General features: G+C 41.0%; 1 protein-coding gene across 1 annotated transcript in view; it reads right to left on the bottom strand.

Annotated features, from left to right (window-relative positions):
* The window catches only part of SMURF1 (SMAD specific E3 ubiquitin protein ligase 1), a 33,077-nt gene extending 11,254 nt beyond the window's left edge, over positions 1-21,823 (bottom strand). Inside the window, exons 1-11 of the mRNA XM_007448862.1 lie at positions 21,802-21,823; positions 14,038-14,076; positions 12,776-12,884; positions 10,973-11,106; positions 10,751-10,816; positions 9,428-9,503; positions 7,701-7,942; positions 6,903-6,987; positions 5,144-5,290; positions 3,919-4,117; positions 2,389-2,492 (exon numbers count right to left, since the gene is read on the bottom strand). Coding sequence (XP_007448924.1) covers positions 2,389-2,492; positions 3,919-4,117; positions 5,144-5,290; positions 6,903-6,987; positions 7,701-7,942; positions 9,428-9,503; positions 10,751-10,816; positions 10,973-11,106; positions 12,776-12,884; positions 14,038-14,076; positions 21,802-21,823 — 1,223 coding nt within the window. The remainder of the gene's footprint in view (positions 1-2,388; positions 2,493-3,918; positions 4,118-5,143; positions 5,291-6,902; positions 6,988-7,700; positions 7,943-9,427; positions 9,504-10,750; positions 10,817-10,972; positions 11,107-12,775; positions 12,885-14,037; positions 14,077-21,801) is intronic.
* Between the last annotated feature and the right edge of the window lie 416 nt (positions 21,824-22,239).

Genomic DNA, 22,239 nt, shown 5'->3' with positions numbered 1-22,239 from the left:
TGCTTTTTAAAAAAAAAAAAAAAAAAAAAAAAAAAAAAAATCAATATGCCTTCTCTGGCTTTCAGTCTTTTTCCCCCAAAAGGTGTTTCTTTGGAGAAGGGGGAAAGGTTGGGGGGGGGGGGGGGGGGCATGTTTGTTTCTTTTAAGAAGGAGTTGCCATAGCACATTTGTATGACCCAAGAGAAAGGGACATTTTGATGAAAAGAAATAGAAGTGAAATAACAGGAAAAGCACAAGGGCCTGGGATGCACTGTGCCAGGGGCAGGATTGCTCTTATACAGGGACATGCATGCGCCACTCAAGGCCATGGCGGGGAAGTCTGACCATACGAGTACAGACAATGGCAGACTCAATATCTGGTGGTGACAGTGAGGAAAGACCCTTCAGATTGCTTCTGTTTCCTCAGTCAAATAGGAAGCAAAGTCAGCAGCTAAGAGTGAGGATGGGTGGAAGTGACGCCAGAGATCTGAGAAAGAGACCTACGGGGAACTGAAGTAGGTGCTGAACCCTCCTTGCGGCCGGTGGCTATCGATGCAGAGAAAGGCCAGCAGCATGGAAGTGTGTTCGCCTCTAGCCACATTCAGCCGCTCAGGCAATGCTCAGAGCAGCCTGAGGAGGGGATCTTCAGAGCTGGGATTTTGCCAGGTAAACACAGCAAACGGAAAGAGAGGCAAGGAAGTTATGAGGGGGCATAAGGGAGCGATTATGATGGTGGATTACAGGTAAGGAGGAAGTGAAGACAGGAGGGGCGTGAAAAACAGAAAAAAGGTGGTGGAACCTATGGATGATGGGTGGCCATGGATGGGGTCAAATAAATTAGACGTGCCCAAAGCCAGACTGTTCTCCGACAGTGACTCTGGGTGCTGAGAAGCAGTGGAGCAGTGTCTTCAGAGTTCTGAATGAGAACTGTTTTCCTTCTAGAAGCCTATAAAGAGCTAAACTACCAGTCAAACTGTAGATTATAAGACATTTTCAGACTCAAGATCTTGGAAAATCCCCCTGCCACACACACACACACACACACACACCCCTTCTAAGAAAGCTACTTGAGGATATATTCCGGTAACATAATGGAGTAAGCCAAGAAAGAGGAAGCCATAGGACCCGTACAACAATGGCTCTAAGCCAAGAAAGTAGTGAAGTCCCATGAAGACAACTGCAGCAGGTCCAGAGAGTCAGCAGTCAGTCTGGACAGAGTCTCCACAAGAGAGATACATGGAGCAAAGGGGGTGCGTGAGGATGGCCAAAGGTGAAGTTTAATGGGGCAACAGAGACAAGACCTGGTTTTAAGAAAAGAAGAAAGAAGAAGAAGAAATTCTCGGGAAAATTAAAATTTGTTCAAAAGGATAAACTAAATGATAGAATACCACTTAATCCCTCAATGAGCAATATTTACATTGTCATAATAATATAAAACAATGTACTGATTTTTCAACTCCTATAAATAATAGGTAGACAAGCACAAGAGACCGACTTAATAATTTTGGTGACAGAACAAAATGTAAATCTTCAACCTCGACAATATAAAAGTGATACTACAGATGACAGAATGTAAGAGGTAAGAGGTGGAAGGAATGCTGAAGGGAGAGTCAGGAGTACTAATATCCTTTTCGTATGAAAAAGAGAGGTCAAGAGATAATGTCTCTAGCTGACCATGAAAAAATAATGGTGAAAAAACATTATATAAAGTTACAAAGACAATGATAGAAGAACTAAAAATACTGATATTACAAAACTGAGGAGTATTAAATTAGATCCTCACCACAACCATTACCTGGTCTATCTGTGCCTATGACCATACATCATGAATTCAGTAGATAACATCAGAACTTGATCGAGTTGGTGATCTAGATGGTTGGTTATATTAGAAGAAACAGTTAAAAGAGCAGAAGAACCGTTGTCTCAAAGGTGAAAAGAGGTAAGACAGGAAACAGAATATAATCATGAAAAGCTACTATCTTTAAAATCATTTGCATGAACTATTTTGACCAAAATCTCGTTTTACAAAACTTGTTTGACACAAATGCAACGTATATGCCTTCCTCCCACCCCTGAAAGTCCTCTAGTGAGAGAAGCAAGGCTGCCTCCGTATTAACTTCGGGTTCAGTCGGGCCACATGGAGAAGGGAGTAAGGGCAGAAGTTTAATAATTCATACTTTCTAAGAAGGAAAGTGATGGTGAAGCGCACACGCGTTCTGATGGGTCACGGCAAGATGCTAGCGTGGCACATGCTCTTATGAATTCTTTTTCTAAGAACGCTCTCTGATGGCAACACCTGAAGTCCTGACTGCTCCGAGACCGGCACCAGAAAGGGGCAAACGACTTCTCTGCACATATCTGCTCACAGGCGCGCTCAAATCCGCGCGGGGGGGCGCACGGGCCTCTCACCTCGCCACCCCGCCGTAGTCCAGACCTTCTTCTCCGCGGAATTTCACCATCAGTCGCTTTTTCAAGTCTTTTGGTCGCATCTTCATTATCTGGCGATAAGACTCCTGCACATCAAAATTACAGTTTCAGGGAGAAGAGCTAATCTTATTTTTAAAGTTATAAAATGATGAAAGGTTATTTATAATGGAGCTCAATTACAAATAAGCATCTGAGCTTATTTTTAAGCCTTTGAATCTGATTTTTGTCTGGTTCCTATTGAGAATGTTTATTTGGCACCTAGGACATTGCTGCTTCCTTCACTTTTTCTCCCTCGGAAACAGCAAAGCACATGGCAGGTGATACTGTACCTAAAGGAAACATACATTTATTCTCGGCACAATCATAACTTAAGAGTTGAACATCCTCGCTAGGGTTGATTTTCTCTGCACAAATTAATTCCAATGTGTGCTATAAATAATTGATATATTTTAACCAAAATGAAGACATCACAAGAGAGTCCGAATACTAAAAGAATTCTGAGCCTGATTTTACAACTGAAGTCAAAAATCACACTTTCCCACGGAGTCAAAAAAAACAAGGAGAGTCTAAGTAAGACATAAAGCAGCTTACCAGACACACAAAACATGCGGTCAGCCTAATAGTCCCTCAGATTCAGCATCTGGAGTGGAACCAGCTAAATGTCTGTAGGTATTTTCAGTGAAAAGGCACTTAAGGATCTTTTCTGGCTTCAGATTTAACGTAATTCAAAAGCTGGATCCCAAGAGGCACGAGGACGCTGAGTGGAAACGATCTGGCAGCAGCACCTCAAGAATTCAGCTCTTCTCTATCCCCGACAAACATTTACGATGCTCAGTGGGCAAAATCAGGCACTTCAGCTGATCCACTCATCGGGCTGTGCCCAAGCCCCGGTCCCTCTGCGGCCCCCTCAGCTGCTGCGGCCCAGTGAGAATCTGTGTCTCGTTTGATCATTTCTGCCAAGGATTCCACAAAGGCCCAGACACAGCTGAGATTCTACTCATTATCGTGGGCCCGAGAAACGGGCCCTGCCTATCAAAGGCCCTGCCTGTTTAGGGACCCTGATCCTGCAGGGGAGCTGGACAAAGGCCAGAACCCTGCCCGGAACCATCAGTTCTTCCTCCTTCCAGAAGGGACAACAGGGAGGCCACTTAGCTTCTCTGAGGAGGCAACGCCACGAGGGGAGGCTGCATGCAAGGCTGCAGCAGAAGGAATGCTCGATTCTAGGAAACCGTGCGGATGGCAGGAAGCAGAATCTGTACAACGCGGGCGCAGGGATTTACAATATTATTTAGTACTAGTTTCTGTACAGATCTCTACCTTTTCACTCAGAAGTCATTGATTTTTAAACCTTTTTACCACAGGAGGAAATACAGTTCCCTCTCTCTGCATTTCATTTCAGAGAGAGGGAACTGCATTTCACTGAGCGATAAAATCAGTCTCTGAAACACCAGACAGAAAGCAGAACTCACTGTCTACTGACAGGGAGGAAGATTCTGTGCCCGAACCCCGTACCTCAAATATTTCCTCTCTGGATACTTCGATGCGGCAATGACCAGCTTGGGGTTGCTGAAGCGAGAGCTCGTGTCTGAGGACCTTCAGTTTCTGGACTAAATCTCTCTCGTATCTCTGGGCGGGAAGCTCCTCGTCTTCCACGGAGCCCTCACTGGGCAGTGGCAGCGGCTGGCTGGGCTCCTTTAGTTGGCACTGGTGACTGCAGAGGAAAAGAAGCACCGAGGTCGCCCCAAGAGCGGCAGCCAAGGTTGCTGCCAGCAGTGCACCCGCACAAAGGGACTGAGAGGGGCAGTCATTTCAGCAAACTGCTAGTCAAAATTTCTTATGGAAAAACTGCTGGTGGCCACCCTCAGGCTAAATAGATGTCTAGGATTCAGTCAAGGAGACCCTCCATCTCCGTATCTCATACATTATCACTGCCATAAGTAAAAACAGAAACTGCTAGCATTCATCGTGCATCTAGTGTGTATCTGTGAGCCTGACCAACGCGCTATTAGATGTGCCTTGGGGGTGAGAGTTAAATGGAGTTGACGAGAGAACTTTCAAAGCAGATAACCATGGAGGGGGGCAAAATGCACAGGAGCAAACAAGTGAAATGCAGTGATAACTACTCCTACTCATAACCAAGAGATTTCCAAGCCCACTCATCAAAGGCAGAAGCCCAGAGACCTTCTGGACACAGTAGCATCTGTCCTGTTCAAGTTTTGCCGGTTGTAATCAGCTGTCAATGACAACTGCCCCGTGGGCTCTCATGTTCTGAGGACACAGCAAACCTGGAACGTGGAGTGTGGGAGCCAAGGTCATACCCAGGTCCACGGCCCCCGGGAATGATGGCCCGGGAAGAGGTTCCAGCAAGCAGTGCTCTGGATCAGCCCTCCCAGACAGTGGTGAGCGGGCACCAAGGAAAGCCTCACTTCACTGCTTCTCTAAGGCCATGTATCCCATCAGAGTGCTGCCCACGGAAGCGTCGTGAGTGCAGCTGCCCCATACTGCCAGCTCGGGATTTTATTTAGGCTGCAAGCTAGAACAGGGTGACAACAACATAGGACTTCAGTACTGCTCACAGCGGCTTGAGAGTTTAAAACGCAATTGTCCACCAAATATTTATCATATTTTGCTTACGCTTATTCTCTGCTAACCAACAATGCAATCAAGAAATGAAGGAAAAAGTTAGTAGAAAACATGAAATTTTAACGAGGTCAACAGAGATTTGGTAAAGTCTTACTTCATGATGTGGTGTAACCGTGGGTCTGTAAACTGGGTTGTTCGGTTATTGTGATCCACAAAATAGATTCTCCCGGAGACTGTACTTCGGACTTCCCAACCGGGTGGCAGCGGTCCAAGTTCATCACAGTTCACGCTGTTAAGGTCTCTACCAAAACGGAAGATACAGAGAGGCTCGTCCATCTGTGTGTGGAGGCCTAAGACCAAAACTTCTGTGAGAGAACCCGGGGCATCCCCTTATCCAGGGGCCGTGTCCCGGCCCTGCTAAGAGGGACAGTCGCGGCGCTACTTACGCCAGACTTGCACTGAGCCCAGGCCTCTGTGCTCCAAGTAGCAGCACAGTCCCACGGATAAACCGCAACCCTCAGAGCCTGTGACCATGATAGGGAATGTGGTCTGCCTGGGGAGTACCATTCCTTCCATGAAAGAGGGCGAAAGTAGTAGGAAGTATCTGAAGGCTGCTGGAAAACTCTCTGGATTCACAATTCAATGCTCAAGGTCAGAAAGGTTTCTGCATGGAAAAGCTCCCAAACAGTACAAGTTTTTTCAAGCTGATGGGGATGTATGAACATGCATTCAAAATCTTCCAATTCTAGACATCTGCACCGGGAAGAGGCCATCTCCTTTTTGAGTTGGCTTTGTTAATAAGCAAGTCTTTCTAATTCTAACCTCTTGATTCATTATTTCAGTATACTCCACAGTCATCTGGGAGCACAGCATTACTGACCAAGATGCTTTTCTAATCAGGACCAAAGCCTGACATTCCTTCCAGTGAGTACTAAAGAGACACCTCATTCATTTGCAGGTAATATTTCCATTCTAATTACAGATACTGAATTGTAAATTCAACACAGATTTGGAAAATCAAAGACAGTAAGCTTGTTCTCAGATGAAACAAATTATGAATAAAAAGGAAATGAGCATTACTACAAATATTGGGAAGTAATGCTATTCTGAAACAAAAGAAAAAATTTTTTAAAGGAAAGCAAAGCAAAGAGAAAAAAAGAAACAATTCCATTACGGGGTGGGGGTGGGGCAGGGGTCTCTTTGACCTGGGCTCAGATGTATGGCTTTGTAGAAGGAATTCGTATAGAAAAGCTTCATCTCCCCCAGGAATAGTCCCCAAGGGACTGAGGCAATAGGAGGAGTAAAGTAGAAGGAAGGTAATAGAGTTTATATTTCCTTTTTAGCTTTTTATTATGGAAAATTTTAAGCATATAAAAATAGAGAGAGAGACCATAATGAATAACCAACTCTAACAATTACCAGCTTATCGCCAACCTGTTTCCAATGCTCCCCTGTTCGCTTCCCCACCCCGATTATTTAAAGCATCACATCAGACATCATATCATTTCGCCCAGCAATATTTTTAGTTTAGAATGAGAGCAACACATCTTTAAGGGTTTATCGGTTTTTTAAGTAAGTGCATTTGATTTAATCTAGGGCTGAGGGTCTTTTGCAGTTACATGATCTAATTTCAAGATCCAGGATTGCTTTCTAAAGGGCCCCCTTGCATTACGGCAGCTGCTGATCTACCAGCTGGAGAGTCAGGGACGGGGGGGTGGGGGTGGCATGAGAGCTGGGACCGTCGCCCAGAGAGTCTGAGTCCAGCACCCCTGTTACAGGTCCCTGTTTGTGCTGCTCCTCTTCCAAGTTCACATCTTCACACCAAAGGGGCTCTATCACCCACAGTCCGGGGTGGGGGGGTCCAGGCAACTGCTGGAAAATGGCCTTGATGGTGAGAATTTTAGGAAACTTACCTGGGTATCCTGGGGTCGTGCCACGTGCTAACTCCAGTCTGCGTGTGCAGGAAGTAAACCTGCCCCTGCACCGTTGTTCTCTGTTCTGCATGAGAAAGTGGGGGATACAGTAGTTACATTCAATTCCAAAGAGAGTTTTCAACCAATCCTGTAAGCACAGAGTCCCAGCTTCCTTCCAACAGTCTTTAAAAGCACCGAGAGAAGGGTTTGAAGCGCAGCAGTTAACTTCTGCCTGGCATCTGCGAGTCACAAGCCCTGGTGGACCTTACTTCTCCTGTTCACACTTGGAGGGGCGGCCACACCCCTGGACCTGCCACCTCGGGACTGACCCTACCTTGACCTCTGTCCCCTGCATTAGCTCTTACTTCCGGTCTGATCTGCCACATCTAGATGGATTCCTCCTGCATTTAGGTGCTCCCTCTGTGGTTGTCAAAAGGTCCCATCCTTTCACTCAGTACCCAAGGCCGTCCTCCCCACGTTCAAATCCCAGGGCACTACAAATACCCCCATCCAGGCCCCTGCCCCACTCCTCTCGGTTTTCTTTGATATTCATTTGCCTAAAATCTTCACACAACTGCTACACTGGGAGATTGGAGCAATTGTGGACAAATTCATGACAAGCAAGATTTGTCAACCATCTCGGGTTACTTTTCTTTACACTGACACAACCATCGTGGGGCACACCTCTGCACACTTCAGCACTTCTGGCAGGTACGAGTCACTAAAAAAAGCTGAAAACATTAAAGCTGTCTGAAACATCACCGATCGCTCTCGGGACAGAGGGGTGGGTGCTCTCACCGTAGCCTTCGGGCAGTTCCGGGGACTGGTGGCCGTGAGGTCGGTTCTGCGGCGTCTGGAGTGACCCTCGGACCTCAGGACTTCGCAGTCGCTGGGCCTGAAGTCTTTGATCCTGACTCGGGGATTCCACAGACCTGCAGCCACCCCCGCCAGCAGCAGCCCCAGTGCCATCCGTGTAAGGGGCTGGTTCCTCCATGAAGCAGCTGAGTGGCCTTCCAGGCCCTGAGTCTTCATACGCAGTTCTAGAAGGGGAAGACCACAGCCCACATCACAATACCGGCTGAAGACCGAGAAGCACCCGTAAGTTCCATGCCACGCTCTCACTTCCATTTGTTTTGCTTTTCTTGAGCAATATGATAGAATGTCCCCAGTGCTTAGTTTCATATAATTCGTCCTGTCCTATTTAATTGGAAAGCCAGACTTTTTCATGAGGAGCCAGTGACCAAAGGGAGCCATGTGTAAAGTGCCACTGAGGCCACTCGTAGGATTTCATCCTCAGGCAGAGCCAAACGGTTGGAAAAAACCAACCTTGTACTATAAGGAGCTCAGAAAATGAGATTTCAGTTTTCTTGACTCAGAATCATATCCAAACATTCCATTTTCCTTGTCATTTTATTCTATAATAGAACTCCTGGTTACATAAAATACCACAATGACTTTAAAAGTGACTTTTAACATAAATCTTGATCCCCTGAACAATTGTGGAGACAATTTACCTTAATAGGCTATCTTCCCTTATAAGCAAGTACTTCTGAAAAACGTTCTACATTGAAAAAGTACAAAGAGACACACACATTGAGACTAGTTCAGTGAATGCCCTGGACTCATCACCCAGCTCCAGTGATTGTCTCGTGGCCACACGCCCAACTCCTCCCCCCTGGGCTGGATTATTCTGAAACCAATCCCAACATTTTACCATTTCATCCTTAAATATTTCAGCACAGACCTCTGGAAGATAGGCCTTTTACCATTATCATGACCCCAAAAATGTACGTTAATTTTTTTAATATCATCAAATACCAGTCAGTGTTCAAATTTCTCCAGTCAACTGTCTCATTAATCAGGATCCAAACGAGGTCCACACACCGCATTTAATAGGTATGTCCCTTAAATCTCTTTTATTAACTTACAGGTTCTCTTCCTTGCTTTTTAGTTAGTTTTCTTGCAGTGTATTTGTTCAAGACACCAGGTTGTCTGCTGCACTCTACAGGGTGTCCCCCTCTGGATGGAGTTTATCCCCGGGGCTGTGCAACCCATTCCCGTCCCCTGGACCTCCAAGATGTAAGTTCATGTCAGATTATCCCTCTTTCATGATGTTGTCAGCAACTATTAATGACATTAATAGTTAACTCATTGGGGAATTGAAAAATTGTGATAGTGACCAATGAGAATTTTTGAGGGTGTTTTTCGGTTCTTGGGTTTTTTAGAATTTATTTCTCCCTGTATCATTATGAACTCAATGGATTGCTTTAATCCACTGCAGTTATAATTCTTTACTGATGCTCTTTGGCCAGTGGGAACCTCTGTAAATTGGATCCTGAGCCTCTGGGGCACTACCCCACTAGTTTTGACAGCTTCCTTTACAAACGAGGAAACTGGATCCCAGTGTTATCCCAAGACTGCACCTCAAGTATTCAACGCATTGAAAAGGTGTGAAGGAAACTTTCATACAGTGCGAGAGCCTGGGCAGCAGAGAACTCAGTGGGCATCGCTGCAGTGATACGTACCCTTCATTTTCTAACAGCCCTCTGCAGTCTACCACGGACCCTCCAGTGCCTATTCTGTCTCGTGTCTGTAAACTGACTAAAAAAAAAAGAACATCCTGCATTAAAATCCAGTGGTATTTTATACAACTGTAACACAGTGAGCCATTGCAAATGTGTAATTTATGTATGATATTATTTTAAAAAGTGAGGCATATGTCTATACATACACATATACATTCCTATGCTTTCAAGTATGAAGCATCTCACTCATTGGCTGCACAGAACGCATACCACTTGGAACACTCCTTGTAAACGTGGAGCAGAAAGAGATGCTGTGTTGTCTGTGCCCTTCATCAAAATAACAGAACACAATTTCACTTCCTCCAAGGTACCTTATATTTTAAGAAGATTTTGACTTATGTTTAATAAGGACACAGAGAGCACTGTCAGTATGTGCAAGGTCTGGATGCACCTACGTGTCGATTCTCTGTCCCTACTATGAACAACAAAGACACTTATGAAGCTGCTTCCAGTTATTCACTTTTCCCCGGCACATCCCTCCACAAAGAAAAGAAGAAATCACAAATAGAAAGGCAGTCAGTGGGAACTCTGTCATGACAGGAGTTTTCAGATGGATATCCACTGTCCATTTATCTTGGGTCAGGTCTACATAAGACAATACCTAAAAGATTTGGGGCCACAAGTCACTCTGGTGTGCTGCTGAAATACTGTTTTCTTTGATTGCTTGCAATGCATACAGTCAATATGTGGGTTACCCTGAAATGCTAATAAAAATGAGATGGATAACAGGATGAGCTACTTAACAGATAAATTACTTCCAATGGAATACCTCCAGTCAACGCTTTATGACATGAGCACATTTTATTTCTTCATTCTAAATAAGTCAGTCCTCTGTAAAATCATATTACATGGAAGTCTTCAGAAATTCTCTTTGCCTTTTACATATGTGATGGGTCCTCCTGAAGAAACTATTTCTTAACTCTTGCATATGTGGCCACCATTTTTACCATCTGCACTTGGATAATATGACAAATTGTCAACTCATGTGATGATTAAAATTACATTACAAATTATAACCCTACATCTTTTTGTACCTTAGTCATTTTAACTCCACCTTGAATGACAGAATGAAGGGAATTAGATAAAATAATAAAAACCACATAAGATGAAATTGTTTAGTCCTGGAGAGATGGCCCCTGTATGGGGCCTGTCCTTCGAAGTATGTCACCATCGGTCAGTGCCTTTATGTGTTTTCTCAGTGATGAAGAGCTGAAGGTTAAGTCTGTAAAAATTATCTCTTTATACAGATGAGAAAGTTCTTACCCACTATTTGGCCACGAACTGCATCAGTATCTGAGGGGTTTAGTTTGCATAGATCCAAACGCTGGTCTGCAAACAAACAATTCAAAACTTAACCCAGGGAAATGTTAACTAGAGAGGAAGGCAGGAATTCTGTATTCAGTATTCAAAAAAATAAAATAAAAAATGATGCCCCATAAGCCTTCTTCAGTTGCATTAAGAGGCAGAAAAACGTTGGGTTCTTACATCCAGTATCTTTTAATCTGCTGATGGCATTGGAGAGCAGCCGCACGCACCCCAGGAAGCCAGCTCCCTGCTTCTTGTGAATTTTCTTGTGGTTCCACACGCTGATGGTTATAGAATCCGTTTTCCCAACGTATCTGAAACCAACATGCAAACTCATTTTTAATTGTATTTCTCAATTGCGATAGCCCATTGAGATTTTATCTGATTGACTTGTTAGTCCAGAAGAATCCTTTTAAAATAACGTTGGCTCTATATCCACAGCTAACAGGCGCTTAATAAGTATATATCTACTAACTTCAATGGGCTGGGAAAGGACTACAACCGGTTATGTAAGAAACACATGCAGACAACCACATAATGATAATAATCTTATAACAGAGATTTACTATATTTTTATAGTTCCAGAGGATAATGGCAGGATTCAAAAGTTCCCACCAGGACTTCCCTGGCGGTCCAGTGGTTAAGACTCTGCACTTCCACTGCAGGGGCACCGGTTCGATCCCTGGTCGGAGAACTAAGATCCTGCATACCACATGGTGTGGCCAAAAAAAACCAAAACCCCACCAATTAGGCTTAATAGAGAATACTAATTTGCAACAAGGGACTACTTACAAACCCTCCATCCATCCAAAGTACACAAAAGGGCACTAACTCAGAGAGGAAAGCTGCCACTTTCTCTCAGTGTAGGTCAACCACAGAAGGGAGCTTTCGGGACATGGACTGACAACCACATTCCAGGCTACTTCCGGTGCCACAGTGTAACTGCAAATGAGCCTCAGGATCCAACTACTAAACATCCCACTCAAACACAGTTCAATTTGTGTTAGTAAAAAGCCAATAATAATCACTCAGCATTACTTGGACAAACATTTCTTAGCAGGGACATGAAAACATAGGTGCCTACAAAATAGATTTTCAAAGTGCAATCCATTTAACAAATGAATATAAGAAATTGTCTGATGGTGTGTGGGCTTATATACCTCCAGTCATACCAAACTTTATTTTCTCTTGCAGAAAATATATTTGTACTAAAAAGCAAAATTTTTTTAAAAATCAACAGAAATATATATATATATTATATTTGTATCATAAATATGTAAAATAATAATAATGGGGGCCTCCCTGGTGGTTCAGTGGTTGAGAATCTGCCTGCTAATGCAGGGGACACAGGTTCGAGCCCTGGTCTGGGAGGATCCCACATGCCGCGGAGCAACTAGGCCCGTGAGCCACAACTACTGAGCCTGAGCATCTGGAGCCTGTGCTCCGCAACAAGAGAGGCCGCGATAGTGAGAGGCCCGTGCACTGCGATGAAGAGTGGCCCCCGCTTGCCACAACTAGAGAAAGCCCTCACACAGAAACGAAGACCCAACACAGCAAAAATAAATTAATTAATAAACTCCTACCGTCAACATCTAAACAAATAAAATACTACTACTAATAATAATGTATTTCAAATAATGCATTTTACAACCATGTTCTGGGTTTTGCTGAAAAAAACAGTAGCATATAGAGGACCTGAACTATGGCCCTTTTTTCCTCTTAGTATGGCCAGGAGATTGAAAGTTTGAAGACCACAGTTACAGAAGCAAACCATTAAAATGTATGAAAATGTCAAACACAAGAACTTCCAAGTATATGAATTCTAAAAGTAGGCAGTATGTATTTGTTTGGCCATCCACGTTTGTTATCAGTAAGAAGTTTAATAATCCCTTTTTAAAAAAAAAAAAATTAAATGCTTCTCTTACAAGTTAGATACCAACTTTCCTGCCGCTCCCCAAGTGGCTTATAGGACAATCAACTCACAGATCGTAGTGCTGGTTCCACTTTGGGTCCAACGTGTTCTTCACAGTGTCCGTTGAGTGGCACTGCCCAGATCCATCCACAACGATCTTTGCAAAAGGGTCAGGGAGTCCTAGAGGAGAGGGGACAGCCACACTGGATGAGAAGACAGAACCCAGTGCTGCAAGTAAAGCGAGCTTCAAGGTCATCTATTTGATTAAGACTACCCTGGTACATTTTATTCTCAAGTTTAAGGTTAGTTTCAATCAGCAAAATAAATTATTTCCATTAAGCTTTCTAAGAAAGACAACCCAGAATGACATCCTCCTCAGATTTTTAGAGGCTAGAAATGAAAACTCTAAAAATAGGCTTAAATTCAAATTTCCATTTCTGATGATCACTCAGTGGGGCTAGCTAAATGGAGGGAAAGGTGTCTACAATTATTTATATTTATACTTTCTAAAAAATAATAATACCTAGAAATCTTGTTTACTGGTCTTCGTCTATTTTATCTCTGGAAGCAAGTACTCACCGAGTTTTAATTAGGTAAGTTCCTAAATGCTGGAGTATGAATCAGACAGGTTTATAAGATCAGAGAGGTGGCCAGGTAAGGGTTTTAGAGATAGACTTGGACGTGAGCCATCACTCTGGAGCTTCTTAGCTAACTGAATAAAGCCTGCGAACCTAAGTTTCTTTACCTTTAAAGCATGAGTAGAACCACCTAGGAACTGAGCAGCATTCTTGTGAGGATCAGAAAGAGAGTGAAAAATATCATGCTGCAGGCGCCTACTTTATAGTAGGCAAACTTCTTATGAGGTGATTCCTTCCTTTAGAAAAGGATCCTCCATTTATATTTTTATTACAATTCCTTTAATTACAAGGCTTTTAAAGTGTGATTTAATTGATCAAATTTCACCAACAATTTTACTCAAACCCAGACGTTTTATAGAAAAATGTCTTGTCTGTATTGGAGCTGAGGATACTTCACCCAGCAGAAAGCGATACATGAATGGATGGAAAGAGAGAAAACAGGGTGGTGGCCGGAATAGGGAATGAGAGAGAGTTGCTCTCGTATGAGTTATAAATTCTGTGCCTTGGAGCTACGGAGTCTCTATGTGGTAGACAACTGGGAAAGGAAGCTTGTCAAACTGTGGATTTCTAGTCAGCAAACGGCAGGACTTTTAGGAGAATACTCCCAGGGTTGCTTTTTTTTTTAAGTTTTAAATTTCAGAAATATGTGAAGAACATTAATATTGTAAGAGAGCAAAAATGGCTGTTTTACTTACTGAAGAAGTCTTTCTTTGCAAGGTTCTTGGCACATAATACTAAACACAAACAAAAAAATGCTAGGGTTAGCACTTATGGACAAGATTTCCATCACAGTTAGTTGCTATGGACAGAATCGTATCCCCACCCAAAATTCATATGATGAAGCTCTAGCCTGCAATGTGATGTTTTCAAAGGTGGGGTCTTTGAGAAGTGCTTAGGTTTAGATGAGGTCATGGGGATGGGGCTTTCATGATGGGATTAGTGCCCCTATAAAAAAGAGACCACAGAGCTTGCTCTCACAGCAAGAAAGAAGGCAGGAAGAGGGCCCTCCCCAAGAACCTAATCTGTCAGCACCTTGATCTGCAGCTTTTCTAGCCTCCAGAACTACAAGGAATAAATGTTTGTTGTTTAAGCCACCAGTCCATTGAATTTTGTTATAGCGGCCCAAACTGACTGAGGCACTAGCCTATATTTGCAATGGGGAAAAAAACCCTCAAAATTATCTTTGCCATAGATTGTCTTTCAAATTTAGCATTACATTAAACAAAAAGCTGACAAGTAACAAAAAGTCTTTTCTCCTTCCATTGAGCATCAACTATAACAAATGCAAAATGTTTTAGTTTAAACTTAAAATCTTTAAACACATGCAGATGGATTTATCAATGTGCTCTTAAAACTCACAGGATCACATTAATACCAATTCCAATTAAGACCTACAGTATGTACCTTCATAGCTACTGCTAACAATAAAAGGAACTGTCCATTTTTGATATTCTGATAAATAATACAATTTTGTAAATGTAAACTTTGGTATGTTGGAGAAAGAAAGGGGAGAGTTACAGAAAATACGGGGCCATCATCAAGTGTTGTGAAAAACAAAGACAAAATGCATGATAAGAATTTCGCACAATGTTGGCATACAGAAAGAATGCAATAAATACTAATTGTTGTATTTTATTAATGAGGGGGGATCGATTACTGGTAAGAAATTTTGTCACCAGATTTGTTACATGATTAAAGCTACTATTATCACTAATGTCTCTTACACTTACACAAACTTCACAAATTTTGCTAATTTTTAAGAATATAGTGTTTTATTATGAACTTATACTATTTCACAAAAATATATTCATATTATATATTGTTCTGCAACCTTTTCACTTAGTATTTTTTTATATAACAATTTTTATCAAGATATAATTCATACACTATACAATTCATCCATTTGAAGTGTATAATTCATCGGTTTGTAACATACTCACTGGGTTGTATAACCATCAGCACAATCAACTTAGAACATTTTCATCATCCCCAAAAAAGAAATCCTGTACCCATCAGCAATCACTCTTTATTTAACCTCAAACCCCACTAGTCCTAGCAACCACTCATCTACTTTATGTCTCTGGATTCGCCTATTCTGGACATTTCACATAAATGGAATCATAGAATATGTGGTATTTTGTGACTGGCTTCTTTCACTTAGCATGAATCTGTTCTTCAATCCTTCTCATGACTGAGTGATATTCTATTGTATAGATATACCATATTTTCTTTACCGACTTATCAGGTGATGGGCATTTGGCTTGTTCCTACTTTCTGGCTATTGTGAATAACGTTGTCCAGGTTGTTGTGTAGACTTATATTTTTATTTCTCTTGTAAACCTATGAATGAAGTTGCTGAGTTATATGTTTAACATTTTTAGGAACTGGCAGAATGTTTCCCACAGCATCTGCACCATTTTAAATTCCCACCAGCAGTGTATGAGGGTTCCAGTTTCTCCCCATCTTCACTAATCCTTGTTATTGTCGGTCTCCGTGGTTTTATATCCCTGTGGTTCTAATTTTCATCTCTCTGATGACTAATGACTTTGAGCATCCTTTTGTGTGCTTTATTAGCTATTGATATATCTTCTTTGGAGAAATTTCTATTTAGATTTTTTTTTTTTGGCCCATTTTTAAATTGGGCTATTTGCCTTTTTACTATTGAGTTGTGAGAATTCTTTGTATATTCTAAATACCCTTATCTATAGATATCTATATTCAGTTGCACCCCGCCACCACTCCATATCACAGGTTCCACATCCATGGATTCAACCAACCATGAAATGAAAAAATATATTTTTTTAATTCCAGAAAGTCCCAAAAAAGCAAAATGCATTTGCTGTACCCCGGGCAACTATTTATATAGTATTTACATTGTATTAGGTATTATAAGTAATCTAGAGATGATTTAAAGTATATGGGACGATATGCATAGATTATGCATAGATTATATGCAAATACTATGCCATTTTATATAAGCCACTTGAGCATCCATGGATTTCAGTATCCATCGGGGTGGGGGTGGGGGTCCTGGAACCAATCCCCAGCAGATACCAACTGTATATAAATATCTACGTATCTATAGATAAAATATCCTTATCAGATATGTGATTTGCAAATATTCTCCTACTCTGCGGGCTGGCTTTATACTTTGTTTGAAACACCAAAGTTTTTAATTTTGATCAAGTCCAATGCATCTATTTTCTTTGGTTGCTTGTGCTTTTGGTGTCATGTCTAGTAAGACTTTGCCTAACCAAAAGTCTCAAAGATTTACTCCTGTATTTTCTTCTAAGGGTTTTATACTTTTAGCTTTCTTTTATAATTTTAGCTCTTAAATAGACATTTAGCTCTATGATCTATTTTGAGTTCGTTCTTATATTTGATGTGAAGAAGGGGTCCGACTTCATTCCTTTGCAAGTGGATAAACCAGCTGTATCAGCAACATTTGTTTAAAAGCCTATTCTTAAAAAAAAAAAAAAAAGAGCCTATTCTTTCCCCATTGAATTATCTTGACACCCTTGTTGGAAATCAATTCACTGTAAATGTGAGAGCTTATCTGTTGTCACTCAATTCTATTCCATCAATCTACAGGTCTCTCCTCATGCCATGACCACTCTGTCTTGATTACTGTCTTAGTCCACTCAGTCTGCTATAACAAAATACTATGGGACTGGGTGGCTTATAAACAACAAACATTTATTTCTCACTGTTCTGGAGGCTGCAAGTCCAAGATCAGGGTACCTGCATGGTTGGGTGAAGGCTTTCCTCCAGTTTGCAGACTTCTCGTTTTATTTATACAGAGCAGAAGGGGCTAGGAATCTCTCTGGCATCTCTGTTATAAGGCACTAATCCTACTCATTAGGATTCTACCCTCATGAATTAAGTACCTGCCCCAAAGGCCCCACCTACTAATACTATCACTTTTGGGGTAGGGCTTCAACCTATGATTTGAGGGGAACACAAACATTTAGACCACAGTAATTACCATAGCTTTGTGGTAAGTTTTGAAACTGGGAGGTATGAGTGCTCAAACTTTGTTCTATTTCAAGATTGTTTTGGCTATTCTGGATCTGTTCAACTGTCATATGAATTTTAGGATCAGCTTGTCAATTTCTACAAAAAAGCCAGCCTGGATTTTGATAGGGATTTCACTGAAGCTATAGGTGAATTGAGGGAGTATTGTCATCTTAGCAAGATTAAATCTTCACATCCATGAACAAGAGATGTTCTTCCACTTATTTATGTCTTCTTTAATTTTAACTGTTTTGTAATTTTCAGAGTATACATTTTATACTTCTTTTATTCAGTCTATTCCTAAATATTTTATTATTTTTATGCTATTATAAATGGAATTGTTTTCCTTTTTTTAATTTTGCAATATTTCTTCTTTATTATTTTTGAAGAAGATATCAACTTTGGAGTAATTCAAACAAAGTTACAGTTTGTTTTTTTTTAAAGAATCAATTTTATTTATTTATTTATTTTTGGTTGCGTTGGGTCTTCGTTGCTGCGCGTGGGCTTTCTCTAGTTGCATCCAGTGGGAGCTACTCTTTGTTGTGGTGCATGGGCTTCTCATTGCGGTGGCCTCTCATTGCAGAGCACGGGCTCTAGGCGCGTGCGCTTCAGTAGTTGCAGCATGTGAGCTCAGTAGTTGTGGCTCACGGGCTCTAGAGTGCAGGCTCAGTAGTTGTGACATACGGGCTTAGTTGTTCTGTGGCATGTGGGATCTTCCCGGACCAGGGATAGAACCCGTGTCCCCTGCACTGGCAGGCGGATTCTTAACCAATGTTTGCAGGAAGCCAAGTCCCCAACACATTCCAGACTTCTCATATGGTACCTCTGGGATCTTAGGGCCTCTCATTACCAGAGCCGGACCAGACGTTTCCTGCGTCCAGGGTTGCTGCCGTCACTGTGGCTGCTTGAAACTCCCCAAAGTTGCGAGCCAGCGACTGGAACTGTTTTCTTAATTTCACTTTTGGATTGTTCATTTCTAGTGTACAGAAATATAACTGACTTTTGTATATTCAACTTGTATCTTTCAACTTTGTTGAACTCCTTTATTATCTCTAATACTTTTGAATTTTCATATATAAGATCACATCATCTGCAAATAGAGATAATTTTATTTCTTCCTTCAAAATCTGGATGCCTTTTCTTTCTTTTCCTTGTCTAACTGCCCAGTACCTTCAATACAACATTGAATAGAAGGGGTGGACATCCTTGTCTTATTCCTGATCTTTGGAGGAAAGCATTCAAATTTTCAACCATTGAGTATGACAGTAGCTGTGGGTTTTTCATAGATGCCCTTTATTAGGTTGGGGAAATTTCCTTCTGTTCCTAGCGTATTGAGTGCTTTTATCATGAAAAGGTGTTAGCGTTTGTCAGATGCTTTTTCTACATCTCTTGAGATGATCATCTGGTGTTTGTCCTTTACCTACTGATATATGTAGTACATTAACTGATTTTCAATGTTAAACCAACCTAACAGTCTGAGATATTGTGTTGGCCAAAAAGTTCGTTCGGGTTTTTCTGTAACGTCTTATGGAAAAACCCAAACGAACTTTTTGGCCAACCCAGTAAAGTCCACCTGGTTACGGTGCATAATTGATCCTTTTACTGTGCCTGGGCTTTTCTTTGTAGAAAGTGTTTTCAATTACTAATCCATAATTTCTTTACTCTTTATAGGTCTATTCAGATTTTCCATTTCTTCTCAAATCAGCTTTGGTAGGATTATGGCTTTCTAGAAACTTGTCGATTTCACCTAAGTTATCAATTTGTTGGTACACAGTTGTTTACAGTATCTTCTGATAATCCTTTTTATTTCTGTATAGTCAGCATTAATATTTCCTCCCCAGTGTAATCCTTATACCATTGCTTTCCAGTGGAAACACACACACACACACACACACACACACACACACACATATACATACACACATACAAACTCTTCCATCTTTTCTGTGGCTAGATCATAATTTATTACAGCTCCTGTTAGTGTTTTATTTCTTGTTTCTCTAATTACAAAGGTAATATGTACTTATGAAAATATGCAAACTCACAAATGTGTAAATAGAAACTGCATCATGCCTCTAAAACCTCATCATTACTTTGTTTAGCATTTTCCTGGATAGTCTCACATGCTTATTTTTTCCCATTTACCTTTAGAATTATTTTCAGCAAGTTTAAAAAAAATGACTTCATAAATAAATTTGAGGGGAATTTACCTCTTTACAATATTAAGTATTCCCATTCTTGAATGTAGCATATTTATCCATTTATTAAATTCTTCTTTAATGCCTTTAAGTGACATTTTCATAACGTATATTTCATAAACGTTTTCTACATTTCTAGTTGGGTTTACTCTTAAGTGTTTCGGTTTTTGTTACTATTGTAAATGGGAGAGTTCCTTTCATTGCACTTTCTTTTTCCTTTTTAAAATCGTCAAGATACCTGTTCTTTTTTTTTTTCATTGCACTTTTCAATTGTTATTTGGTTATAGGAAAGCGATTAATTTTCTTATGATAATTCTAAATCTGCCACCTTTTTCAACTCTCCTCAAATAGGCCTGTGATGTCCTGTTTCCTTCCACTTCCCTTTGCTTTTACACAGCTGCTTCCAAAACTTAAGTTGAAATCTTCGCAATCTGCCTAGAAACCTGGTCCTCCCCCAGGGTTCAGGACTTCAGGTCATCAGCAACACCATCAGCTGCACAGAGGCCAGAATCTGTACGCCGCGCTTTGACTTCCCAGCCTCTCTCAAGGGTGCTGACTTCTCACCATCTCCACCCTTGTTCAAGCTCCCAACATCAGCTATCACAAAGTCATCTCTTCAAACTTTAAATCTCATGTCTCTTTCCTTTTTAGAAATTCCCCAGTGGCTTCCCATTGCAAAACTCCAGACCTGTCAGACTCTGGCCCCAACTTCCCTCACCTCCAGCCTCAAACATTATCCAACCAGCTCGGGGCTTTTGTTTTTCCAAGGTGCTGATGCTGGATTGCTTCTGACTGGAAGAATTCTGGTAACATCTCAAAAAGATTATGTACATATGTTCATATGTATAAGACTAGCAATGTCTTGTTCATATGTACAAGATTAGCAATGTCTTAATTTAAGAGTCATTCCAGTGGAATTTGGTTATATCAAAAAGTGGAAAGGGTTTCAATAGAGTCAGCACAAAGAGAACTTTGCCTCGATTTTGTGCAAAGATCATTTAGGGTCACACTGAGTTTAGTTCATGACATACGATTTCTCCTAGTAGAAAAATTTTGCGATCTTGAGATAGAATTCTCTTTGTCCTCTCTACCAGATATGATAAAAGATAATTTATTACACAGCATAAAATCCCACTCTATCTAGATCTACCACTCATTTTTAAAGAAATATGCACCAATTATGAGTGAGATTCTGGGGATACAACTGAGCAAAAGAGACATTTACTCTTAGAGAAAATGAAGCTTGTTTTTTCAGAGTACACACCGCATGGTTTCTTCAGCTCCAACTCTGAAGTGCCCCTCTACCTTGGACAAATCATGTCTAAATCCCGTAATTTCCTAATCACATACCATAGTTTCCTAATTTGGGGGGGTAAAGAAAGAACGAAGTACATAATGTTCACTTAGCTTCTGAAAACACATGGGAAGGAAGTGTTTTGCTAACATTCAATCAGTAAATCAAGCTTCTTTCCCAGGTCCCTGACAGAAGCATAGAGTCCACAAAATACTATTTGTGGTTTCACCCACTCCCAGGATAAGCTACAACACAAATTTAGTACTTTATTACATCAACTAAGAAATTGTCGGGGAGAGAGATAAATTAGGAGGTTGGGATTAACAAATACACACTACTATATATAAAATAGATAACCAACAAGGGCCTACTGTATAGCACAGGAAACTCTACTCAATATTTTGTAATAACCTGTAAGAGAAAAGAATCTGAAAGAGAACATATATATGTACATATACATATATGTATAAATGAATCACTGTGCTGTACACCTAAGACTAACATGACGTTGTAAATTAACTATATTTCAATAAATATATAAATAAAATTACACATATTTTCTAATTTGTGTCAATATTTCCACTATTTTTCAATTCTCCAAGGCTAGAAACTTTGGCTGTAATTTTCAGTCCTCCCTCCTCTTATGTTTAAGTGTGTCACCAAGTCCTATCTTTTCTTTCTTCTGAAGTTTCTTGAACTTGACCTTTCCCCTACCTGTGTACCCACTCTCCTATTCTGGGCTCCACCCACTCGCAACTTAATCTAAGAGCAACAGGGTCCCCAGCCCCCACTCAAGCCTCCCAAGTTCACACGACATTAAGCCACCAGATCGATCTTTTGAAATGCCATTTTCATGTTCTGAGGCTCAAAAAGCTCCAATGGCTGTGCATTGTATTCTACGGCAAATCTGAATTTCTCCCTGGGTTTTAAAGTGCCCCATTCCCTAGTATCACTTACATTTCCGCTATCCTTCATTGCCCCTCCTGTGGGCCCCAGCCATTACCACCTCCAGGTGATTATTCTCGCTCCTTGATGCACTTGACAATCCCTCTCTCTTCGCTGTGCTTGGTCCGGGCAAAGCCCACTTTCTCAGTGACGTCTCATTCAGGCCAGTGTTTCCCAAATATCACCCTGTGATAACATTTTCACTAGTGCCAAAATTAAAAAGATAAGGACGCTATCGTGGAGGTTTTCATAAAACTGAACTAATTTATTTTAAATGCCCGCCCTTTGTTCTAGTGCAATGTCTTTTCTCTTTTTTCATGTTAAAATAGCTTCCCCTTAATGAAATGAGGTAACAAAAAATAGTGATAATTTCAACAATGACTTGGCATGACAAAAAGTTGGCAATTTTAGGTTGATAGCCACAATTACATAATTTTTTTTTTTTT

The sequence above is a fragment of the Lipotes vexillifer genome, unplaced genomic scaffold (genome assembly GCF_000442215.2).
Source record: "Lipotes vexillifer unplaced genomic scaffold, Lipotes_vexillifer_v1.1 scaffold778, whole genome shotgun sequence".
In the NCBI taxonomy this organism is placed as follows: Eukaryota; Metazoa; Chordata; class Mammalia; order Artiodactyla; family Lipotidae; genus Lipotes; species Lipotes vexillifer.
Note: the sequence above shows the minus strand (reverse complement) of the source record. Positions and strands in the feature narration are given on the sequence as shown.